The sequence below is a fragment of the Branchiostoma belcheri genome, unplaced genomic scaffold (assembly GCF_001625305.1).
Source record: "Branchiostoma belcheri isolate BF01 breed outbred unplaced genomic scaffold, Haploidv18h27 scaffold16, whole genome shotgun sequence".
Taxonomy (NCBI): domain Eukaryota; kingdom Metazoa; phylum Chordata; class Leptocardii; order Amphioxiformes; family Branchiostomatidae; genus Branchiostoma; species Branchiostoma belcheri.
The window spans coordinates 2122318-2149019 of NW_017803046.1; the positions used below are offsets into that span (position 1 = coordinate 2122318).

At 39.2% G+C, this 26702-nt stretch overlaps 1 protein-coding gene across 1 annotated transcript; it reads left to right on the plus strand.

Annotated features, from left to right (window-relative positions):
• The first annotated feature begins 910 nt into the window (after positions 1 to 910).
• On the plus strand, positions 911 to 26339 carry LOC109466129. The gene is made up of 27 exons (XM_019763768.1): positions 911 to 1283; positions 4491 to 4671; positions 6076 to 6171; positions 6953 to 7125; positions 7598 to 7642; positions 8108 to 8221; positions 8439 to 8630; positions 8894 to 8996; positions 9167 to 9228; positions 11370 to 11445; positions 12711 to 12848; positions 13550 to 13749; positions 13895 to 14011; positions 14130 to 14321; positions 14469 to 14523; positions 15975 to 16216; positions 16478 to 16594; positions 17043 to 17234; positions 17461 to 17515; positions 18903 to 19123; positions 19843 to 19959; positions 20053 to 20244; positions 20662 to 20827; positions 21143 to 21274; positions 21614 to 21750; positions 24400 to 24591; positions 24926 to 26339. The coding sequence occupies exons 1-27, from the start codon at positions 1044 to 1046 to the stop codon at positions 25010 to 25012; spliced, it is 3834 nt and encodes a 1277-aa protein (XP_019619327.1). The 5' UTR covers positions 911 to 1043; the 3' UTR covers positions 25013 to 26339.
• The last annotated feature ends 363 nt before the right edge of the window (positions 26340 to 26702 follow it).

Genomic DNA, 26702 nt, shown 5'->3' on the forward strand with positions numbered 1-26702 from the left:
TCTCGCTTCTTGACGCAGTTAAAGATGTACGAGCATATGGAACCAATAATACATGATTTGTCAAGTTTCATAAGAAATCTGATATTTATATTGGAAAGAAAGTTGAAATATGAGAGACACCCCCAACATCCGTCGAATCGAAGGAGGGCGAGGATTCTGAAAAAAATCGACTTCCGCAGGCCTGTCCTTGGTGCTGATTGACTCCTATTTCAACATCTCTGTGGATCAAGATAACAACGCGGGCTCAAAAATAGTCAAATTTAGCCAAACGGGGAGAATAATTGCCCGGGGCAGTTTGGCCTCCGTGGAGCTCATTTGCCCGCCCGGGGGGAAATCAACCTTCCCACTGGCTGACTCTGCTGGTCAATTACTATTCTTCCCATGCACTACGCCAATTTCTACAATGCGTACTCCGGTTGCTATAGGAAGGCCTGGTGGGTGCTAACAATATTGCTGTTTATAACATCATTTCAATTTTTTTTAAATACAGAAGTTCTTTTAAAACGCTGCAGCATGTAAGTTACTGGTAGTTACAGGGAAGTATGCATGATATTATATCTCTAATCTCTATCGTGGTCTCTGTAAGATGTAACGTTACCTGTCGGCAGTCCATCATGGCCAGTGACTCAGGATCTATGGTAGATAATTCCACGCCGCAAAATGTTTTCAACTTTTCTCCCCAGATACAAGGAGGTGGAACGTTGGTTTTTCTTTATTACGTCACAATGAACCGTGTGCGATTCTCAGTACATTTTGACGTCACGTGCTGACGCTTTATGACTTATCATGAAGTTTTGGTGACCAACGATGCATTGGAGTTATGGCAGATGACATTTCTAAGTTGCTACATATGACAGTTCTGTAGTACACTTCTGAGGCCTTCTGATACTACCGGGTACTAGTATTATCATATTTGGCGCGCAAAAACAGCGTGCAGGTAAGCAGCCACCAATAGCAGCAGGCGGGACGCCGTCAGGGTACGTCTATTGGTCAACGCCCAAGCCCCGCCCACCTGTTCCCACCGGGTTTACCCGCCTTTTGTCATGCAGATGTCGGACCGCGCTCATTTGTTTGGGTTCTCCGTGGCAACCCGACCCCGCGGTCGGCAAGGCGACCCGGGCCGCCAGGAGGGCAACTCGATATCGGCGGGGGCAGCCTGGCTACACGCGAGCTGTCGGAAGCGGGCACCGGTCGGTACGACCCCGCGAAACACGAACATGGAGACCACGTCCACGGACGCCAAGCAGTACCTCTCCAAGAAGGAGATTCCGCAACTGTTTGAGGTGAGAAAGTGTGAACGTACCTGTCTAGTTTCCGCGTGTCACTTTCAATAAGTTGTTTTCGCAGATTGCTCTATCTGCCATTATTTACATCCCTTCCACGTCAAGTCGAGCAGAACCAAACTTTGTTGCATAAGTTTGCCCAAACCACGTCGTCAAAGTGGATAACGCTTATAAACACAGCTGGTCTGGTAAACAAACCACAAGATCGCAGCTTATTTGCACACTTTCGTTTGTGTATATCTGTCGGAATGTTCAGAAAAGATCAGAGAAAAGTCTGAATCCACAGTGTACTGGTGGTGAGAAGGAGGGAGGGGGGTAACCGTGAATAATGCGAAAATTATGTGCCCACGGGTGGCCCAAATTACTGTTTTTATACGTATCCTGCAAAAACAACAGCCTACAATAGTCCAAACAGTACTTTTTAGTACACTAAAGCTGCCAAAATGAGACATCTAAGCCTTCCACTTGTTTGTTGTCATTGCTGCTAATATGTAAACTCATCCATATAATGCCCCACTGCAAATAAAAAGCAGCACAATACTTACAACGAGGTCAGGCAACTAAATCAACAATCAGAAACAAATCTACTATCATTAGAGCATTCTTCAGGAGGCAACTCATGAAGTGTCTGTAACTGAATGCATGCTACTTTTAACTTAAAATTTAAGACCTCAAATGATGTCATCCCTAAGTATAATTTACCTATAAAAGCAGTGTTTTGTTTTCTATGAACCCCATCATGAAGGTGCCTATTTATTTAAGTTAGGAGATTTAGATTTGTCACGTCAATGACCACTTGTGCATAATCACAAGATTCAGTCCTCATCCAATATTACCTTTAAGTTCTCATTCTCAAGAAAATGAACTAAAATGCACAGTGTCACGTGATATTCTGAAAATTTCAGAAAATAGTTTATCTGAAATATCAATGTCATCAACTAGGATGGGGAAAATGCCCTCTCTGGTCCATTCTGCTTGTCTTTAAACAACTCTTGCAGCTCTTTAAACAACAATTGCGACTAGATGTGCAAATGATGATGATGTGCAAAAGTTAGGTGGGATAGGTCGTTCAGGGTAATATAACTAACCCTGCATGCCTACGAAGCTGGTATGTTATGCCAAAGGGCAGTTATACTGGCTATACAGATACAGAATGATACAGAAGCTGGCATGTTATGTCAAAGGGAAGTTATACTCATAATACTGGCTACTAGTATACAGATACAGCTTGTCAAAACTGTAGAGTTGATGGGCATCTGCTTTGCTGCATCAGTATACTATATGATGTGTGTAATGATTTTTTTGTTTGTAGCAATGTTTATAGTGTATACAATGTCCTGTATTATACCAAAGTAACTGTTACAAAACACTTGTTGCAGTAGTGCGTCACACAGTGTTGTCAAATATTTCATTTGTTCATGTCATAACAAAGTGATTGCTGTGTCCCAGAGCAATTTATCAAAGTCAATAGCTTGCCAAGGGAGTGATAAATTGCTGTTAGAGCCTATTGAATTAACTATTTTCACAGTTGATAGTTTTGGGTGGGTTGCTGGGAGCTATACACACAATATTTGCCCACTTAAATTGCTCTAATATAAACACAATGTCAAGTGTGTCAAATGTTGCTATGCAAGACCTGGAAATGATCCAAGAGTGAGAAATGTTTGCCTTTTACCTAACTTAGTAACTACCCATAAAAATATGGAAATCAGAAGCTTCATTTGGCTTTAAAGTTTTACCTGCTACCATGATGCATCTTTGTAAATGAGAAATTGATTCAAAATTGATATTTTCTTTTCTTTACTTTAAGACATCCTTACATATCTTGGAAGTCTTCTCTAATCATTCTCTTTGTTAATTATTTTTATGACAGCTCTATCCATGATATGCAGGATGTTTTTGAACATATTAAAAGTCAAACAACTTTATGTATAGCTCAGTATGCCAGCTTGTGTACCATACTGTATTAAGCCTACCAAAAGTAATTAACAAAATTAGAAAATCCAGATATTAAATTGTTTGTTACATTATACATGTATGTTGTAAAGAAACAGTAGATACCCACAGACCAGTTGTTGCTAACAGTACGGAGTACACACCCATATTCAACAACAAATCCTGAGTGCTCATACGCAACACTTCAGCTGCTCCGCATAAAAGGTGTGAATGAAACCTGACACCACCATTATATAACAACAAAGGACCTTTCTTCTCTGATTGCTCCTGCCTTGTTTTACAAGTAGAGTCAGGTGTAAAGGGCTTTGCAATGGACTGGGACTGTTCATGTTGCCTGTCAATAATGTTCAGTACCTCAGTATTCTCAGTGCTTATATTTCGAAACTGTGTAACGTTTAGTAGGAAAAAACTTTGAAAAGTTTGATACATTTTAATAAAGCTTTATATATAATACTATTATATCAGATTATGAGAATATCTTGGCCACAACACTTGCAGTATTCCATCTGGTTTGAAATTTGATATTTAATATGAATTCTTAATTCAACTAAATTATAGAATTAGAATATTAGGTATGATATCACATATGGGGAGTGCACTCTATTGATAACTGTAGTCAAAACCCTGCATGTAAGTAGCGTTACTAAAGCTTTATTTTCCCTCCATGTTTTGCTTTCTAACTGTTAAAATTGAATCTTCCGTACCGCCTGCTATAGTATCATAATTTGATTTCACCAATCCCTGACTACCTCTGAAACTTAAATCTAATCCAATGACTGTTGTAACCACAGTGAAATGTAACCTTAGACTTGCCTGAGACGTTTGCAATAAATATATCTCTCTTAAACACACCTATAAGTCCTTAACATCTACATGCATAAGCTAGTAACAGAAAGTTGAGACAACAGAATTAATTAAGCACAAAATATCAATGCTTCAATTTACCTACTGACTTCAGTAGTAGATTTTTGTATCTCCAGATATGCTTTCCAAAGTTTTCTCCCAGATCCATTGAGCTGTAACAAGGTTAAGTGTAATTGAATAAACCAGTAAACGACTTCCTAATCTTGACAACGCCATTTTTAAGGTGTACAGGGTTACTGCTGGGCTAGAGCAAATTGAGGGTTGTGGTGAGTGACACAAATTGTAGAAATGCCAAAGAATAGAGACTGAAAAGCAGTGAAAAATCTAAAAATGGACTTGAACACTGCACAATTTGTTTCGCTGATGATATGTTTTTCCCTCCCATAGTCGATCCTGACAGGGTTGATGTACAACAGACCTGAGGATCACATCAGCTACATCGAGGACTGTCTACAACAGGCCAAACAGTCGGATATACAGAACCTCAGATGGGACAGTTTTGTACGGGACAAGGCTCTGCCTCCAATCCCATCGTACGATGGCACACGGTCAACCACTTTTCCTACAGGTGAGCACCAAAGCAGAAATGCATAATATTATGTATCTATGAAAGAAATTCAAATTCCTTCTTTTTTAACCTTCCCCTATTGCCCTAAACTCCTTAACCAATACAAATTTGGTGCCATAAGGTTGTCTTACCAAGGATCATCATACTATTCATAGTACATTAAGTTTGAAGTAAATCTAAATTACATTCATAATTCAGAAACATTGCTTAGCTATTATTATTTACAGAGGGTAGCTGACATTGGTAAAAGCTTTGAGTTGAAACTGTCTTCCTTGAATGTGTTTTTCAAATGTCAGTGAAACAAAAACTTGTTAGTCTGTCATTGAAATAAGTAACATAGCACCTGATTGGACAAAACTTTCTGCTCCCAGCATGCATTGCCTCTATGAATCCATTGATACTTTCTCCCTATGCACATAGCACACTGGCAGTTCAAAGAGGCACATTATGTTTCCTCACAGGTGTACAACTCGAACTTCTCTTGAACCAGGTGCTTCACTGTCTTCTTAATTACCTCCATGAAATGTGTCATGGAGGTTATATTTTCAGTTGTGTTTATCTGTCTGTCCGTCCTTCTGTTGGTCAACAAGATAACTCAAGAACGCCTGGATGGATTGATTTCATACTTGGTGTGTTGGTAGGGTGTGACGAAAACTGGAAATGATGAGATTTTGGTCCCCCTAGTGGCTTCCCTTGGTACTGCAGCGCAACTTCCGGTTTACGATATCTCGCGATCTGGACATGCTAGGGTCATGAAATTTTGATGGAAGGTAGCTCTCGTGCTTGGGAAGAAGTCATATGAGTTTGGGCCCCCTAGCGGCTTGTTCTGGAACTGCAGGGCACTTTCTGGCGAAATGTTTAGAAGCCAATAAGTCCAGACAGGAACAACATATTTTCATTATTTTTGGTGTGTAGGTAGCTGAGAGAGAGATGTACATAATTAAATGCAAATTATGCAAATGAGGACTTTATTTGCATAATTAATGAGGAAATTCTATAAGTACAGTGTTTTACATTATACTACTTACATACATGTAATGTATGTAACCTATGGCAGGCGGAACTTCAACAGATACTAATTATGCAAATGATGACCTAATTTGCATAATTAATGCGAAAATTCTATGGTTTCGTAATGGTGAATGATGAGACATCTGTAAGTTAATCAAAATTTAACATACATCACGATGCATATATCATGTTAATGCAGAGGTCATTTGCACAATTAAAGAAGAAATTTACATTTACATATCAAGATCATATTTCATGGAGGTATGAGATCTCGGAATTCTAGTTCATCATATGTTTGAAACAAGCTACAATATCAACAACTACCGTCTAGTTGATGTCTTTCTACAATGGATTGTTTTACTGACTTGTATCTGTTTTTGTTTTTGTTTTCAGAGCCAAATATGCAAGAGATGCACAAAAACCAGGTGTTACCACCCATACCCACAGCACCACCCCCACAACGACCAGCTAATGTCATCATTGTACTCGGTTAGTCTACCTTAAAGTTTCTACTTTAAAAAGTGTTAACTTTTTAGAAGTATGTCACAGACTTGTTTGGTTCATTTAGTTTTCTACTGTTCATTGTCTCCTTTCCCTTGAAGCTGGATGGGCTGAATTACATTCTTCTTGAAGAAATCATACACCATGTGACTTAACATGTTTATTTTATTGCCAAACAGACTTGTTTATATGTTTGGCAGCTTGATGTGTACATGTTGTCATGAAACAAGCCTAGAATCAACAATTCTTACCATGGTAACAAGTATTCACTTGGGATATATAACAATGCATCTCTCTTTTTGTATCAAGATTGTATGTAGATAGCCACATTGTTGCTGGTACGTGTGTCATGGAGGTTACACATTGTTTAAGCAAGGAGAAAAAGGAAGGATTTTGTACGTGATTAGTGTTTGTATGGCTTACCATGGCACTAGCAGGGAAGCTAAGCATTTCCTTTGTTTCCATGGAGAGTAAGTACAAAGTTTTTAGATAGGTGACTATGAATTCTGGTGGGTCAACAATTGGTACTTTAAACATTGTCACCAGGTTTTCTTTGTTCCAAAATGTGCAGGTAACCTTACCATTTTGGTCAAATTAAAAATGTAGACAAAAGAAAGGAAAAAAATTGGTTATCTTTTATCTAGCTACTCATCTCATCAAAAGATTACTATAGGACATTCATGTTTTCCTGGAAATAAGATAAGATACATAAGGAAATTTAATTGGCAAGTGTGAAAACTCATCAATGGTGTGATTGTACACATTTTAGGTGGGCCGGGTAGTGGGAAGGGCACCCAGTGTAAGCAGATTGAGGCGAGGTATGACTACCCGCACCTGTCCATGGGAGAGATCCTCAGGACCAAGATCATGGAGAAGGGACAGCCGCAGGAGAAGTGGGGAATCATCACAGACACAATACAGAAGGGGGAGCTGGCACCAACAGTACGTTGTCTTGTTGAGTACATGTAACGTTATTAATAAGCTTGTACTTACTTACTCACTAATGGGCCCTTGGCCCCGGGCAGAGCACTGGCCACCGATGATGTGATTATACACATTTCACATGGTGCTAGCTGCGCATGTTTCAAATTTTTTAAGTGATTGACTGCTAGTATTCAGCTTATCGTTTTCTTCTTTTGCATTCTGTCTTCTTTCTTCTATTTTTCTTGATTCTAAAATGAAAATGTGGCAATGGTCAGTTAAGGTGTAACACAAAAGTATAAGAATGATTATCTCTTAGTTATTTTGATTGTTGGTGAAAATTTGGGGATAGATTTTTCAAAGCAGAGGTGACTTTTGACTAGTGAAACTTTGAGGATTGTGAAAAATTGACATTTAATAAAGGACGTGAAAAACATCCTTACTTTCTCAATGAAGACTATTCAGTGATAGGTTCCCCTTTTCCATCCTACAGGCAGACACTGAGCAACTCGAGGACTTGCTACTGAAAGTTGATATTGTTGAGTGAACTTCCTTTAACTTTGGTGTTTGATAGTCACTATTCCGGGGGAAGAGTTGATTACAATCATCTATTTTAACAACATACTAAGTCACATGTATGACAAGGACATGTGACCAACCACTAATCATGCACATTATGGCATTTCACTCTTCCCATCACAATGTTTCCAACAGCACTTTGCAATCTTTGATTTTTTTCCCTTTTGCATGCCTTGCACATCTTAAGACACTTCACCCTTCCTTCACAATATTTTCAAGAGCACTTTACGATGTTTTTTTTTTCTCTTGCATGCTTTGCTACAAGTCATAGTGACTCATAAAAAGTTCATATGCTATGATATCAAATGTTGTTCATGAGTTTGTTACTTACTTAGTGCACTTGCGTGTCTAGTGAAATTTTGATTGGCAATAATCACAGTCTAAATGAAGAACATTGTTAAAATGTGTTCTGTCCTCTTCTCAGGAATATTCCTTGGAGTTACTGAGGGAAAAGCTGTTTGAGTGCAAAGACAAGCCTGGAGTAGTGATCGAGGGATTCCCCAGGACTGTGGACCACATGCACATGTTTCACTCCATGGTAAGTCATTTTTCACCGGGATGTAACATATATTGGACTTAACCTTCTCTCTGCCAAGCTAGTGTTTTGGCTAAGTTTTAGGTCAGTTTCCAAAAGCAATAAATTATACTACTAATGGTAAATGCATTTACATTGCAATATCTGTTTAATTTACTTAATATTTATTGGTCAAATTGATTGATTGATTGATTGATTGATTGATCACGTCTATTTCCAGTACGGTCCTGCATCATTAGTAATCTATCTGGACTGTGATGAGGGTCGTTTGGAGACCCGGCTGCTGAAACGTGCAGAGGAGAGGAAACGTCTGGACGACAACATCGGCGCCGTCATGAGGAGACTCAACTTCTTCAAGGAAAACAACCCTCCCATTCTTACATACTACGGGGCTATCGGTGTGCTAAGAAAGGTAAAAAGGATTTCCATGCTGTAATCCTCATATGCCAATTTATCAGCTTTCCTGTGTAATAATGATGATTGAAACTAAATCTAAAAATGTTATATTGATGATAGTAGTTTGACCATCTTGCATCATCAAGACTGTTGATCTGACTTAAACTTTGATCACTTTCTGACTGAGTTCTGACTAAAAATTTGCACTGGCTGAAAAATAGATTCTGCACTTATTATCTAATAAGTAATATTCTTTTTTTATTATGCATTCCTCTGAAGATTGAAGGGGACAGAGACTCAGATGCAGTTTTCTATGACGTCGCAGCGACCATCGACAGGGAACTCTTCAGGCCACGAACAGGAGAGGGCAGCAGGGAGCCAGGTGAGATTGTCCGTGCAGAATATTCAAAAACATATATCATCAACATCGGACACCATTGTATGAGCCGTTTGTTAATTAACGTTTGAAATTGAAATAACTTCTGGTATTTGCCACAACTTTTCATTTTTTTATGGTCTTGATCTCATCGTTTAATATTTTGCTTTAAAAAGGTTCTCCATTGAAGGTCACCTCCCCTCTTCCACCTATCAGAAGATCACCCACCCCTCCTCAGGTAAGTCTGACTCAGCATTCTGAATCTCATATTTCAGGCAGGGGAAATATTTCTTTTTGTAATTAAGCTTTTATATGAAATTGCTACAAGTAGGAGTTTTGTGTTTGAAATTCATGGTCAATTTCAAAACATTTCAAAACTTCTAACACATTTATTTAGCAGTTTAAACTTTTATCGGTGTCAAATCAATGATGAATGGAAGAATAGGTTTTAATGTTTTACTTGACTTTTTGTTTATGAAGCCCAAAAGATTAAAACCAAAGAAAAGACTCATTGACAAGTAAAACACAAAGTCAAGACCAATGCTGAGAATACCACCTCCAATGCTCAATCTGTCACCTGAGACATCCTACTCCAGATCTTTAAGTGCCTGTTAAATTCCCAAGTGGGCCCTTGATATAGAATGGCAGCACCAAATTGGGGCCTAACAAACTGTAAAGCTAAACAGAGTGCACAGTATGTTTTGTCAATTTGTCTTTCTGTGCTTTATGTCCAGATCAGGCTGTGTCAGGCACTTTTCCTGTCTACATCAGGCCAGCTCTTATCAATTATTCATTAAATCGGCCGCCACCACTGAATGGGGGCGGAGAGGGTGGGCGTAGCATAACATTTAAGGCATCTGTAGTCGTGACTTCGGACAGGGAAGTCTCCCTTTCCTTAAGTACACAGGATAGAGTCAGACTAGTAGCGTGTAAGTACGTAAAGACTTGTGATTGCTAGGCTTGCTTGGTAATTCTGTCTGATCATTTTTTGCTTAAAATGCCACAAAAACATACTGTGCATGTTCATTGGATAGTTTCCTTCAATGCTTAATTGATATCAGTTCTACACAGAGTTTTACACTAATTAAGTAAGCTATTATCATTATTTTGGTCTTTGGTACCATTAATTAGGGGCTTTTCGTTTAATGCTGGAAAGTTTTATAATAATTAGGCTCTAGTGTGAATATTCCTTAAGAATAGGAAGGAAATATTGGAAATTCCTTAAGGACTGATATCTCTGTGGCCTGAAATCCATGCATTCAATTAGTGAATGCCACCACGTGCTCGTATCTTTGATGGAGACTTGATCAACCAAAAATGGCTCCCACTACAATCCCCAGTATGTCACAGCCTATTCTGTGGCGACCTTCTGCAAATTTGAACAGACCGTTGCAGAGAATTTTTAATTAACCCGGCTCTAAAGCAGCAGATTCAAAGTCATCAATCAAAGTAGGAACTTCAAGACTAAATGTGTTTCATTGTAGATGCTCACCAAACCATTGCCAAGATCTGTTTTTGTGCTATCAGTAGGAAATTGCAGTTAAAATCTAATATCATGATACATTGCCAGGTCAAGTTCAAATGAAGCAGAAATCTAAGATTGTTGATCAGTAGCCAGGCTAGCTTGGCTCTTGCTAACATTATGCTTTAATTATAATACGTCACAGCGGCTATAAAGTTAAATTATATTATAAAGACAACATTTGTACTTGTAGTAAATAATCAACCAATTCCAGTGTTACCAAGTTTAAAGCCTTCAAGAAGATCAAAGTCCAGACAAGTCTGTTTGTTTAAGGGGTACGTTTGGTTCAGTATACTTGACCCGACTGCCACGCCCCTAAACTGGAGCTGTCGTCACCCCACTCTCACAGACCCTGCTTGTGGTAATTGCTGTGAATTAAGGCATTTAACCCTACTGCAGATTGTACTGTAACATTTAAGATGTTGAGATGTTATTATGATGTTGATTACAACTCATTTTTGTATATTCATATACAGTGCTAGATAACTGCACTTAGACATTGCTTCATTAAAATGTTGAAAAGTGTGTTCAAATTTTCTAGGGGAACAACCATTTTATGGTATTACTGCCAGAACCTTTGTCAACAAGGGTCTGAGCCCAATTTACATTTTGCTTAATTAGTCTGCAGATATGTATCATTATAATTAAGTAATTAGCATGGTCCAAAACAGTGAATGCAGCTGCTACTAGTATATTTTGATTGTTCACAAATTGCTTTGAAATTAGGCCCCCCTCAGCCTAAATGTTAAGGACCTGTGTGACATGTGATTAGCATCATTATGCCTGATAGCTTGTGCTGTAGCTTAGCAAGTGGATAGATTGAAGGGGAGGTGTCTGATGGGAGATTGCTTTTTCAGGAGCCGAAACCAGTCACCACCCCTCCTGTCGTGAAGCAGCAAGAACCTCTCCCAGCTATCTCAGCAGACATGGCCGGTACGTAACCTTGTCATCTGACCTTGACTGTTTATTAGGGACTGTACAATCAGCTGAGGCCAAGAAAAAAATTGTTTGGCCTGGGGGGAGGGTTAGGAAAATGTGTGTTATGGCCAGCCTTTTGGCATAGCTACAAATTACGATAAACAGAACCCTGCAATCACTCACTCTCAATACATTGTTGTTAATCTTTATGATCATCATATAATACTATACAATACATGTATTTGTCTGAACAAGCACTGCAGGCCAGTTGTTATTAAGTGCCTGTGGCATAACCACGTTCTAAATCCTAAAAAATGTGTGGGACCCCTATTAATAGCACATGAGTCACGTACAATGTATTCCACCAGGTGTGTGGAATACAATTTGATATGTGACCTAAATTTTGAACCCACTTGATTACATCTTGGTCTTTACTAGCATAATGAATACCCGGCAGGCCACATTTGAATTATGTGACCTGCTGCATGTATTTTTATTATTAACTGCCACTTGATTTCATGATTTCACATGAACTCAAGTGGCTCAGCAGCTAACAGAACCTGCCTCAGGCCTGACCTGTTCAAAAGCAGGATATGTTGGGCCTGAGGATTGATTTATAGTTGACCTGGTGGTGTCATGTGGTTGAGGATTACTCTATCAAAACATGGATGATCCTTCAACAAACCCTGCATTCCAGCTGCAGTCCTGGAGTTACAGACATTTAACAGGGTCTATTTTTATCACACTGCAACATGAGAGCAAATCTCAACTTTCATAAATCATATTTTACTCCATAAAAGCTGACAGGGATTTTTGCTCAATGAAGATATTCCCAAAATCTTTTAACATATGCATGTATCAGGGAAATGATGGAAATGTTACTTGACCAGATCCTTCATGTTGAAACCAAAACAAACTGAAATTCTATATCTTTTTAGCAACATTCCAGCTGACAAACATTCTGCTTGTGCATTGAACATTTAACATTTAACACTGTTTTCCCCCATGCCATCTTATGTTCTTATGAAATAAAGACTGAGCTTATGTTCTTGTGTTGCACTGCCACTTAATGATATGCATATGAAGCTGGTATAAAAATTCTATTTAAAAAAAAATGTTTGTAAATGATACTAGTAATTGCAACAGCAATGCTGCATGCATGTATAATTACATAATGATATTTTGCCATCTTTTTTGCAAACATTGGCCATTGTACTAAGCTTGCATGGTTCATTTTGCCACCCCACCCCTCCCAATCCCCCATCCCTTGCATTTAACAGCAACCTTGTCAGAAATGCTTGATGAACACCTGACGCCATCAGAGGTGATAGATGAACCTCTGGTGGAAAAAGTAAATGTGGAAGAAGTCGGTCCCGGCGCCGTCCCGCCTGCCAGTCTAGTGTACGGTTATGACCCAGGTACAGCACAGAGAGTGAAACAACCGACCCTGTCCTATCCTAACCTGTTCTTTACAACCCTGTGCACTTTCAAAGTCACAATTCCTGATAACTGTGCACATTAACTTAAATCACTGTGTTTTTGTGGACACCTAACATCAAAGTTCCAATTTCTTGTCTGCTGTTTTCTTGTGAGGGTGACTCTCATTTCTTTCTGGACATGTTTTTTCTTTCAGTTCTACAGTGGTGTGTCCTATATTCAACTTACCATGTATGACTGTTTAATCCTACATCTATGAAGTATTCAATCATATTTTCCTTCATTGGTTACGTGATACAGCCTCTTTCCCAAATATTTTACTCAATAAGGTCATCCTTATCAGACAAGATGTCTTTTTGAAATACCCGCACATCCTCTGGTATGGCAAAAGTTTTAAGTATTTGTATTATCAGGCATTCAAGAAGAAGTGATGGCTACACTTGATCATGTGCTGGCCATGGCTTCTGTTTTGAGTTAAGAATTCAGAAATGTGAAGAAAACAAAAAGTGAGACATTAAAGTGTAAGAAAAGTGGAAGAAGAAAAGACATGATACACTCAAAGAACTTGACACTTTGAGTGGACTAGCTTACATCACCCCGCCCCCCCCCTAATTTTTACATCAACCATTTACTTATCAAAGACTAATAAACTGATTGATTTGGTTATTTTCCCTTATTGCAGACAAACTGAAGGACAAGAAAGTAATCTTTGTTGTGGGCGGTCCTGGCTGTGGGAAAGGTACGCAGTGTGAGCGGATCGTGGCCAAGTACGGCTACACCCACCTGTCCTCAGGTGACCTCCTGAGGGACGAGGTCAAGTCAGGGTCAGAACGGGGCAAGAAACTGACGGAGATCATGGAGCAGGGGAAGCTGGTGCCCATGGTGAGGAGTCTCTGCATTTAAAAAATTTTTTTCCCTCAGATTGTTTGTTAATTCTTCAAAATCAGTCTTCAGCAAGTGCCAATCTGTGTTAACTCTGAAAGTTGAGGCAGCACTCTAATGTGATATGTTTGTCCTGTTTATGCAGGAAACTGTGCTGGAGTTGTTGAGGGATGCCATGATTGCCAAGGCTGACACGTCCAATGGCTTCCTGATCGACGGCTATCCCAGAGAAGTCATCCAAGGAACAGAGTTTGAATCCAACGTAGGTCAAACCCTGTAACTTCATCATCAAAAGCAGTTATCTGTTAAAATAGATTATTCATCTTCACTGGTGATAAAAAGAAAATACATAATTAGACTTCTTCTTTTCTATTTTCTAGATCAAGGAGTGTGACTGTGTCCTGTACTTTGAGTGTTCGGCTGAAACGATGACTGAACGTCTCCTTGGACGTGCAAAGACCAGCGGCAGGGTGGACGATAACGAGGAGACCATCAAGAAGCGGCTGGACACCTTCTACTCGGCCACGGAACCTGTGGTCAGCCACTACGAAGAAAAGGGAAAACTGAGAAAGGTCAGTACACTGGATGCTGCAGTTTAACTGTGCATCAGAAGATTCTTACTCTGGGTTAAGTGTGGGATTTGCTTGAGGGAAGCAATAAGATTGCAACAGAACTTGAAGACGGTTTTTCTTAAATGTGATTCTAATATTCACTCTCAGATCAATGCAGAACGTGAAGTGGAGGCCATCTTTGCTGATGTCTGTGCTGCTCTAGGTATGTAAAAGTTCTCCATTTTCTGGTAGTGTCTATCTGTTCAGCAGCTGATACACAGCCACGTATATACTAGTATGCAGATATGGAACACAAATGTAGTTACTGTAGGAAATTAGAAACATACACTTAACTTACTAGCTAGCCACTAGAATAGACAACACAGTTTAGGGTTCTGTACTCCCTATCTTGACACTTATCTCTTGTTGATGATCGTTCAGATCATAGTCTTTCTCCACATGTTCACACTATCACAACAATTTCTATCTATATTTCCAACAATTACCTGTACATGTGACTGTCCGTGGATCCTGACTTCTATCCCTGCTCTCCCTGTCTGTGTGTCTTCTCAGGTTGAACAGTGCCTGCAGTCACCCTGAAGACAAGATGTCAGGACTGTTAACAATTCTGGTCAAACTCTACAGTGTTACTGCTAGGTAAATATGTTATGGCAGATTAGCAAGGAAAATGCTTCCTTTATTTGTAGATAGAAACAGTTTTAGCTTCAGCCTATGAAACTTTTAGCTATGCATTTGGAACACAGTAAACAACATACCGTACTTGTTTCTTAATGATCCTACCGAATCAGTATTCTTTTTACTAAGCGTATATGATTACTTTTACCATTTGCAATCATGATGTACAGCAAAGTCAATGGGCAGTAATTTTATGATCATGGCTTTTAGTTGTCATCAATCATGTATATAGAAAAGATAGAGGAGACAGTAAATTGACAGTCCAAACAGTTTAGCTAAAATAAATCATGTATTGTGATTAGGTCCTGCTACAGATATGATATGTAGGTAAGCTGGATTCGGTCCATGCACATATATTAAAATTTGAAGAATACCCTGTAAAATTACATATAATATTCTCACAAAATATTGTGACATAATCTTTTGGTCTGACATAGTGTGGGGCCAAGTTTAAGCCAGTGACCACATTTTTAAACCTGTGGATGTCAGAGCTATGGAGCCCAACATTACACATTGTGCAATCTCTCTGCTGTCATTTGCTCTTGAACTGTCCCTTTTGTACAATATTGCTAAATACTCAATACCAATAAAGTGTGTGAGATCTTTCTGTATGCTCTCAGCTGTCTCTTTGTGCAGTTCTGTCATGGTGAAGGTTCAAACTTATCAACACACGGCAATGAACAAGCAACACCACATGCATCACAGGAAACAGTGAGGGGGCGGTTACCAACAGGACAATTGAGATATTAGATATTAGCCTTTAAGACTTCTTCAAACATATTCCATTGTAGATATTCTGAACTTGAGTACATTGAGTATCAGAGATCAGACTATCTTCATAGCACAATTGACTGGGATAAGGGAATGCTAGGTAAATGCAGTAATAGACTAACAAAGAATATTGAAGCTTCATGTTAAAGGTTTCAGTACCTTGTAGGATTGTAGCCATGAATGTATATTTGCATGAAACATTCTTAGACGGGAAAGAAGAAGTCATAGAAGCTGAAGGAGGCAAAGAAGATGCTCTGCAGGGGAAGAAGGTTATCTTTGTTGTGGGCGGTCCTGGCTGTGGGAAAGGTACGCAGTGTGAGCGGATCGTGGCCAAGTACGGCTACACCCACCTGTCCTCAGGTGACCTCCTGAGGGACGAGGTCAAGTCAGGGTCAGAACGGGGCAAGAAACTGACGGAGATCATGGAGAAAGGAGAGCTGGTACCCATGGTGAGGATTTGTTACTTGTAACTATTTGACAGTAGATTTGAAGTCACACATAACAGTCTTTCTTGGGGAAACTTTCACAAGTAGAACGATTGATAGAATTCTCAATGCAGCACATCGCAAGTTGCTGTAACAAGTTAATAGTTCTAGACACACATCTTTGTATACTCGTAGGGTGCAGAATTTTGTTTGTATTATCTGGTTGCTAGAAAACCTGACAGGTATTACATATGTACCACATTCCTGACATTGTTGTTCCTCCAGTCTGTAGTGCTGGACCTGCTGAAGGAAGTCATGCTGAAGAAGGCGGGGGAGTCTCAGGGCTTCCTGATCGACGGCTACCCCCGGGAGGTGCAGCAGGGCGTGGAGTTTGAGGAAAAGGTGACTGGACGTTTGCTCAACAGATAAACATCATGCTGTTTCCTCTGCATTGTCTCTGCATAGAAGTTATGTCTACCACTGTAGACACAGACAAATCAGATATCAGGAATGGTACAGTGAACCATTTCAGCATGTGATAAAGCAGTGTTGTTGCTTTCTCTGATGTCTGTCCTTGGTGCTGAAATGGGCTTTTATAGATGTATTTCTTGTCTTTGTCAGTAACGTTAGGATGCCATCATGTCATTTTGTCAGATGTCAGGAATGGTACAGTAAACCATTTCAGCACCAAGGACAAAGATAACAGTCAACAGCAACTGTTATGGTTAAGTGTTATCTCTGTCCCTGCCCTTGGTGCTGAAGTGGTTTCTTTCTTTTTAGTCTGTGCTACAGAAGCACTACCATAGGGTGTTTTTCTTTCATTCCATAACATTTCGTTTCCTCTCTGTAGATTGCGTCATGCGACTGTGTTCTGTACTTTGAATGTTCGGATGAAACGATGACGGAACGTCTACTTGGACGTGCCAAGACCAGCGGCAGGGTTGACGACAATGAAGAGACAATCAAGAAACGACTCACGACCTTCCACAATGCAACAGAACCAGTTGTAGATTACTATGATGACAAGAAGAAGCTTGCAAAGGTGGGCTTTGCTGTAAAATGTGTTATATCTATGTGTCATGTGTAACAATATAACCAACAACATCATCAATGATTTTATGAGGAATGAAAGTTGACAGATTTCTACTACTGTTGTCACAAAATTAAACACTGGACCTGTTATCTTGATTTTAAAATCAACAATTTTGTTTGTACTATTTGATGGTCTTTTATGTTTTGTTTGATCTGATTTAACGCTTTGTTTTCAGATAAGTGCAGAGAGACCACCAGATGAAGTCTTTACAGATGTCTGCAAAGTTCTAGGTGAGAGATAGTCCTGCAAGGACTCTACAGTTGAAGTGCATCTCTGACTGCCCTTTGTTTGTCTTGTTGTAACATCCTTACTATCTCATTTAAGTTGAACCCTTTCCTTCAGATACATTCTCCTTCAAACCAGTTAAAGTGTATCCCTCAGCCAAATGGTACCCACAAAAGTAGTGCAAGTTAGAGTGACATAATTGTAAAGGAAGTGTATTTTTAGATACTGTGTGATAAATTATAGATATTTTTAGATACTGAATAATAATTGTAAGCAGAAACAAAAAAAATGTAATAACATAAGCCCATAATTAACTATGCAATGTTCTGAATAAAATCATCTGAATTTCAAGAATATTAAATGTATTACTCTGTTGGTAAAAGGGCACCTGTTGGTCATATTTAGGAGTTATTTTTTGACTATCTACTATTTACCATGCAGTAGAGAATCTTATAATTAGAAGTAAGCTTTGACCCTCATAACAGCTGCACAGTTACAACTGAGGATAATAATTTCTCCTTTTATTTACAGTTTTGAAGAATTTATTTTGTTGTTCTAACTTACTACCAGTACATTTTGTTTCACTCATGAGCATTTTTTTATTTTAATGATTTAAATATGCACTTACCATGACAATAAAGCACCTTCTTGCTATAATAAAAGTGTGTTTTTGTTTTCCTTTTCTCTCTCTTGGTCTTTTTGGTTTGGTTTGCTGTGAATAGTTTCTTCGTAGCTGTATTTTGAATGTTGATACAAAAGTCATCTAAAATGCCTCTCAAATAGTTGAAATAATAAGATCCACGAATGTAAGTCTCTCTAAACTGAAGTATATGGAAATAATTTTTGGCTTGACACCTTGGTGTAAGTTAAACTTATCCTTGTACATGTAACCTCACCAATATAATAGCCATGAATTCCTTGCTGCACCTCCATCATACATGTGACTACAGTGATTTACTTATCAAATTATAGTCAACAATGTTGGGATTGCAGTCATATTTCCCAATAGATTCTGAAATATAACACCCAAAGTGTAAAACAGTGTAATTTCTTTATTCAATGCCTGTCCTTAGTGCTGAAATTGTGATAAAACAGTGTTATTGCTTTCTCTGGTGTCTGTCCTTGGTGCTGAAATGGGTTCTTATGGATGTATTTCTCATTAGGGGGGCATTATGTCTCATTTTTCCACCTTTGATGATGTTTTTCCTTTCCTCAAGTGTCCTTTATCCAAAGTTCTTAATTTTTTTTTTCTATACAGAGGCTGTCCTTTCAACCAGTGCAATTTGTAAAGGGTTCTTTGGATACTTAATGTACATTCTACCCCCTAGTGTTTTCCTTGTCTCTGTACCTGAAATGCTTTCTATAGTACAGTCTACATTTTTTACCACCTAGATGGTAAAGAGGGACCAAAGTTCAAGGGTTCAAAGGTGATCTTGGTGTGTGGTGGCCCGGGGAGCGGGAAGGGAACCCAGTGCCAGCGGGTTGCCGTCAAGTACGGGCTGACTCACCTGGCCATGCACGACCTCATCCACACCGAGGTCCAGTCAGGGTCGGAGAGGGGGCAGCTTCTGGCTGAGGCCATCAAGAAGGGAGAACTACAGGCTGTGTATGCTGTAAGTTATGGTCTCATTCATGTATTACTCCGAGTGTACCCCCTAAAAGAGTACCAAGTCAAAAACTAAACGGCTGTATGAACGAGTGTTTTTATTGGTGAGAATTTCCCCTTTAGCCATCCCAACTGATGTAAAACGTCAAAGCGGTGAAAGCTTGTTTGTAACTGATGAAATTATGACATAATTGTCGGCAGCCGCGCGCTAGGTCGGACGTGCACAGTCCAGTGTTGTGAGTTGTGCGGTCGTAAGTTTGCAGCGCGGGAGGGCCTCTTGCGGGCAGCTGCTAGTTGCAGTTTGTAATTCCCATAAAAGGCGATTGTGTGTATAGAAGTCGTTGGCAATTTTTTTATGAGACGTAGAGTAAGTGTGCTCAACATAGCATGAAAGATATCAAATGATTTAATGTAGGATCATAGGGAACACGGTCTCGTAAGTCACTCATTAATGCATTGTTTCTAATGTATGGAAAAAACTCATGAATGAGACCTTATTTGTTGGCCTAGTTTATCTTTCAAAATTAACCATTCAGGAGGTGTGCACGGCTGCTCTAATGGTCTTTTGTAAAATTTTTGTAAAGGACTCATTTGAATCCAAGTTGCCTGTCACAGTAGGAAATTTGACAATGGTTGTTTAAGATCACTTCATTATGGTCAAACCATAATGTTACATGTACTTGCACAAACTATATAAAAGGGCATTTTTGGTTTTGTCTCATACAGACCACAGTGCATGAGCTGCTGAGTGAAGCTATAGGAAAGTTTGATGGCAAGACGCAGGGTTTCATCATCGATGGTTACCTTGGCAGTGCAGAGGAGGTGGCAGACTTTGAAAACAAGGTACAGACTTGTCGTCACATACTTTGGGAAGTATATGTTCATTGTTATTGTTTGGTTGTATTTTGGAACTTTGATTTCCTTTCTCACCCTCAGGTAGCAGAGCTGTCCTGTGCCCTGTGTTTTGAGTGTTCTGATGATGTCATGGTCCAGAGGTCGCTGAAGAGAGGTGAGGGCAGTGGCAGCCCTGAGGATGAAGAGGAGGCTGTGAAACGCAGAGTGGAGAAGTTCCACAGCATGGAGGAGCCAGTTCTGCAGGCACTGGAAGGGAGGGGCAAGGCAAGGAAGGTGGGGCTTGCTGTCTTAATGTTTATCACATTTTGTTCACTCCATATCATATTGATATTTCAGTAACATCTGCACCAAAGACTAAACTTTCTAGTTACAATCATTTGGAATGGCTTCAGGATGAACACAAAACAGACTAAAAAGCAAACATGACATGGAAGTTCACAAGATGGCAGGCTAAAACATAGAAGCTTTCGCAATTTGTACATCCTCCTGATTTTGGAAGCCAACAGATGAATTCTTTTTACATGTAGACTGTAATGTTAGTAGTACTAGTATCTTCAAAATAGTACCCATTGTCAAAATGCTATGTACTAAGGTAAATTTACTCCAGATCTGTAGAGAATTTAATTCCTCTGCATTCCTCTTTAATCACTATTTTGTATAAATTAATCTTCTGTGTCTTCTCTGCCCCAGATTGCTGCAGGGAGCAGTGAGGATGAGGTGTTTGCAGAGGTGTGCACAGTCCTGCAGGGGGAGGGGGTAGAGCCTGTCAGTTCACTCCAGGGGGCTGCAGACACAGGGGCTACCCAGGAGGGGGCAGGGGAGGACAAGAAAACACCTGTCTTCACCTTCATCAATGGTGGGGATTTTTCTGAATTTATTTATTTGTTTATGATATGTTAAAAGATGGATTAAGGAAGATGCCATATGTATACTAAAGATCACCTAGTACTTACTTACTCCTCTTCATCTCTTGCCAGACATAAGACTATGACTTTTTTTTCTATGACAAGTGAATTAGTCTAGTCTTTCTGTTTGAGAAAATTTTTATCTGCAAAGTGCTTGAATAATAAATAATAAAGACACTTGCTTTACCAGTAGTTGCTGAACTCAGAGAGACATCAGTAAGTATCAATCACCATTAGTAACATCTGCTATTTCATGTTTCTTGCAGGTGGACCAGGAACAGGGAAGAAGGCCATTGCTGAAACCCTCGCGTATGAGACTGGAAGAGGCTACATTTCTGTGGGGGACGTTCTGAGAGCGGAGATGGAATCTGAGCCTGAGGTGGCAGAGGCTATCAATGGTAATGTTTCAGAAATACCAGTCATCACTATTTTTAACCTTCTCCCTGCTGCCTACCTCCATAACCAATACAAATTATCTGCCAACTGGCTAGCTGATCAGATTGAAGGTTATAGTAATTATTTTGGATAGAGAAAGTCAAATGAAAATTGCATACAGCATTATTTTTGCTCTATACTCATATGAGGATACCAGTATGAAAGAAGCAAATGCAACAATTTTAAGACACAATAAATATATTGGTACACTCATTTTTTGATTTAGAATGCCTAGTATATATTGTACTTTAAATGTTGACAAAAACACATGATTAATAGCTTTTTTGTTCCTTTGTTGCCAGCTGGTACATCTGTGACATGGAAGACTGTGATAAACCTTGTGAAGAAGCAGATCCAGTCCAGAGAGGACTGTTCTGCAGGCTGTGTGGTGGGGGGGTTACCCAGGACAGCAGAACAGTATGACGGCTTCATCAGAGAGGTGTGTTTTAACATCCCAGAAAAGGACTTGTTTTCTTATTTTCAGGCATTAAATACTTTTCACTTGCAAGTACCAACTGCCTGGTCCTTCCTATTTAGACCACATTTGTACTACACTAAAGAAAGAGACAGCTTTCAATCTGAAATGAAAGACAATATAAGAAAGATTTTACAAATTTCCAAGTGTCTTTCCAAGTTTAAAGGAACCTGTGCCATACAATACTTAAAGTGATCAGTATTATACAGACATGTACTTAATAGTTTATTTTTATTGACAACAATCCTTGTACATGGCAGCGTTTAAACCGCTGAATTGCGTACACAGGTTTAAAAACAATTAAACAATAAGGTGGGCTAAACAAACAAAGGACATTGACAAACTAGGTACAAACAACTTAAACATATACTAGCTGTACGCAGTTATAAATTAGATATATAAGTGATTAAGAACAATATTGATCCGGTACTGGGAGATTTCAACCTAGGTCTGCTTGTTTATTTAACAAATCAGTGAAATAGGGGATTGGGCTCGTTTTGTACCGCTTTGTTTTCGTCAAAGGGATGTCGAGTTGGTTTGCCCCCTTCAGGCATCTGCCATGGATGTCTGAGCGGGATGGGGGTAACCAATGTCGGAACGAAGGGGAGTTAAGGAGGGACTTTGCAAACTTAAGGCTAAGGGTTTCTCTTCTTTTCTCTAGGGACGGCAAACATAATTGGGACAGGGCGATGTTGTAAGACGTGTACAGGGGGCCAAGGATTATCTTTACTGCTCGTTTTTGTATGCGTTCGATTTTTATTACTTGATGTACAGAGATACTTGAATTCCAGACTGGGGCCGCATATTCAAGGGTCGGGCGTATGTATCCTTGGTAGAAATCGCAAAGGTCTTGAACAGGGAGTCCGGAATGTTTCAGTTTCTTCAGCCAGAAAAGACGTGAGCTCCCCTTCTTTGTTATAATTTCAATATGTTTGTCCCATTTCAGGTCCACCGAGAGCCATAAACCGAGAATACAGGCGGATTCGGTATCTATAAGGGGCTTATTATGAAGTGTTATATTAGGGGGTGGGGGGCAGTCTCTCATAAAGGAAAAGGTCATGAGCATACACTTCTCGTCATTTAGCTTCATGTCATTATTAATTTCCCAAGAGTCGAGTCGGTCCATAGATGATTGAATTAGGCTCTCTTCACAGAAAAGTCTGCTCTCGCATAACGACAGGTCATCTACGTATTTATAACGATTTAGAATGTCATCTTGTAAGGCGTCATTGACATATATAAGAAAAAGAATCGGTCCCAATTTAGTGCCTTGAGGCACTCCAGATGAGATTCCAGAGAGTGATTAGTGATTAGTAGTACCGATATACAATACTTAGCAACAATTATGATTATATCATTATATTATAATATTATAAGAATCACAGTTTGGTTTCAGAAGTGGCAGGGGAATGGTAGACGCCATATTTGTGGTAAGACAAATCTTAGAAAAGGCAAGAGAAAGACAGGTTAACCTGCACTTCCACTTCATCGACTTTAAATCCGCGTTTGACACTGTCTGGAGAAAAGCGTTGTGGAAGATGATGAGAGCAATAGGTGTGGACGCGAAGATAGTCAACATAGTGGAAGAGATGTACAAGAACACCCAATGTGCAATAACTGTTAACAATCAGATCACAAAATGGTTTGAAGTCTGTGTAGGTGTCAGACAGGGATGCCTCATGTCCCCAGTGCTTTTTAACATATTCCTGGAATTCGTAATGGATGAGCTTAAGAGCCTGGATAAGACCTTCCAACTACATGATGAGCTTTCAATGGAGGAAAGATACGCAGATGATACTACACTTATTGCTGCAATCTTTGAGAAACTACAGTTGTCAACCCAGGAGCTAGAGTTTGCTTGCAAAAAATGGGGGCTGAAAGTTAACGCGGCTAAGTGCAAAGTCATTTCCCCTGAGTTAGACGAGGATGTAAGCATAGAGGGTTCCACGGTTGAAAAAGTTCAAGTATTTTGTATTTTTAGGAAGTGTTATTCCTGGTACAACAAGCGATGTCAAGAGGCGAGTTGCCCTTGCTGCTTCTGCCTTTGGCAGACTCAGGAAAACAGTTTGGAATAGGTCTGATGTCAGTAGGCACCTCAAAACCCGTCTGTTACATGCCCTCATTTTCCCAATAGCAACTTATGCTTGTGAGACATGGACATTGAAAAAAAGTGATGAACAACTCCTATTGGCTTTTGAAATGAGATGCCTGCGGGCTATCCTGAATGTCTCATGGAGAGACCACATCAGAAATGAGGAAATCCGAGCCATGCTGGGAATGGAAAATACCATAATCGACAATATTCGTAAAAGAAGGCTGAGGTGGTTTGGTCACGTTCAGAGGAGACCCCCAGACTCTTTGGTGTATGGGGCCTACCATCAGGATTTCACAAACCCCAGACCTAGAGGTAGACCCCCTAAAAGATGGCGGGACCAGATAGTACAGGACACGGGGTGGTCCCTCAAGTACGCTGAACGAAAGGCTAAGGACCGTGATGCCTGGCGGGAAAAAATGAAGAGGAGCAAGGGGCCAGACCTGGCCTAAGCATTTAGGCAAGTAGGCAGGCATTATAATATTATAAAACTTCTGACGTAAGCTTTCCTCCACCCCCAGATTGGACCAGTGGATGCTGTAGTTTTCCTGATGGCCCCAGAGGAAGTTCTGAAGGAGAATCTGGAGGGGAAACCTGAGGAGATGCGCCGTCCTGATGATATGGAGGAGGTGCTGAAGGTTCGCCTACAGACATATGGAGAGGAGTCAGGAAAGGTGTTGGGTTACCTGAAGGAACATGGACAGGCTTCAGAGGTAGGTCTTGAGTGTTAATAGATTCATGATGTCTTCCACACTAAGCGTGTAATGTACCTACTCACTCTGCATCAAAAAAGTTCTGATGCGTGATGCAAAAAGTATTAATCAGTCATTTTTGTTTTATGATTCCTTTGAAGTTTTAAGTGGTCAATCCTTGTGCGTTCTAAAAAATTGTCCATCAAAAGTAGATACAAGTATTACTTTAAGTTTCTTTTTTCAACTTTCTTTCATTCAAAAGTCATGCCTTTCGTTTGTAAGGAGACTTTCAAGCTTCAAGTGACCAGATGTAGATATGACATAGATTGATTTTGAAATCCATGCTTTTGCTTAGGTATCATGGGAAGCGACCATGGAGGCTGTTCTACAGAATGTACGAGACGTGTACAACAAGCAGACCGGGAAAACACAAGACTCGTAAGTCTCAGAGACATCAGCAGCATTCAAGATCACAGGCATTCCTAGCAGTAACTTAGTCAATGTCTGAACCCCATCTGTGTGTTACTACATGAACATTTTATGAATTTGTAACAACCCCTCGTGGCAGCTGCAACACATATAAACACAGTAAAAAGACATTCCAAGTAAAAGTTAAAAAGAGGAAAGTCAGGGAACAGTTCAAACTATAATTATGTATCAGAATCCTTTTATCATTTTCAAAATTCTGAACCATCACTTACTTTTATATGGGAGGCTCATATATGCAGATTGTTGTTATTCTTTTGTCCATAGAACTGAGAACAATGCAGCTGTCAAATGTACATTGACTGTGTCTTCCAGAATATCCAAGTCAGAAATATATCTAAGACACTTTGCTTGTATTTTAGGGATTTGGATCAGATGAGGCTTTTAATTTTAATAAGAACAATCACATGTAGTCATGAATATTGTCCTATCAGATCAACTAATGTAAGATTATCTAGAAATGGAAATCCTGGATTTTATGATATTTTGACTGGATGCTAAATTTGTAGAGTTTTATTTATTTTTTCAGACATTGTCAAGCTTGAAATAGAACAAAATCTAAAACTATTCAAAACAAATTTATCAAAATCAGGGGAACTTTCCATTTCCATTGAAAAATTTCTTCTTTAAAAAATCAATGAAATTTGTGCCATGTGAGATTATGAGGTGGTAAAAGAATCTGATTTTGTGCAATTTTTGTGAGATTTGCCAGATATTAGGAAAACTAACTTTGTACAGAGATATCATAGTGATGGTCCAGACAGTGCTCTGAAACATGGGACATACATGCCAAAAATGGGAATTCTTCTGCTTTTCATAAGTTAAGAATTCATAAAATTTGCGAGAACGTATTATTGTATGGTTGTGGATGCAGTTATATGCATTAATTTTACGTTTGAGTTGTCAACACAACATTAAACAGCAAGCAAGATATTTTCAGCCAAGAAACACCATGTTGTCTATATAAGCAGTGTGTCTTCCATGTAACAATCACATGGTTATCCAAAGAGCTTAAGCTTTTAATATCTTTCAATATAATCACATCAGGAAGTTTTAGAACACTGTACATATGTGGTTGTGTATATATGAGGTGTGTGGATTCAGAGTTTTTATCTTCTGTAAGAAGGAAAACTATTTTACGAGATATTATACCAGAGATATCAGAGATAATTTGTAGAATTCTAGGTGTGGATTTTTTTCAAGTTAGGTAGGAGTAAATATAGGTTATACTATGCAAGATTTCCTTATCTACCATGCAATGGATTGTAGTGTTTTGAAGTGACTTTGTCATAAAATCAAAAGCTTACTTGACACAGTGTGTTCCTTGTCATCATTGTCTGTTTTCTACTAGTATTTAAGATTTAATACAGTATGCTACAAAGCAATTAACATTATTATTGTTTTCAATATCAGTGACATTTCTTAAGCGACCAAACTATAAATCCAACAAAGAAGCTGCAAAATGATCAAATATGTTTTGCTTTATAATTACTGTTATAATTATTAACAGAATACAAAGTTAATAGGTTTTGTGTACATTGAAATGGCAGAAATATTGACAAAAAAGCTCTGTATTCAGCCGCTCGTAAAAGCCCTTCAGAGAATATTTGTCTCAAAATGATAATGCCCAAGACTGAAACGGTTCT

Excerpts from the sequence above, each read along its gene's own strand:
- LOC109466129 (XM_019763768.1), top strand. The coding sequence starts at position 1,044 with ATGCAGATGTCGGACCGCGCTCATTTGTTTGGGTTCTCCGTGGCAACC. Across the intron at positions 14,322-14,468 it reads AAAAGGGAAAACTGAGAAAG|ATCAATGCAGAACGTGAAGT; the intron begins GTCAGTACACTG and ends ATTCACTCTCAG. Across the intron at positions 21,275-21,613 it reads GGTGGCAGAGGCTATCAATG|CTGGTACATCTGTGACATGG; the intron begins GTAATGTTTCAG and ends CTTTGTTGCCAG.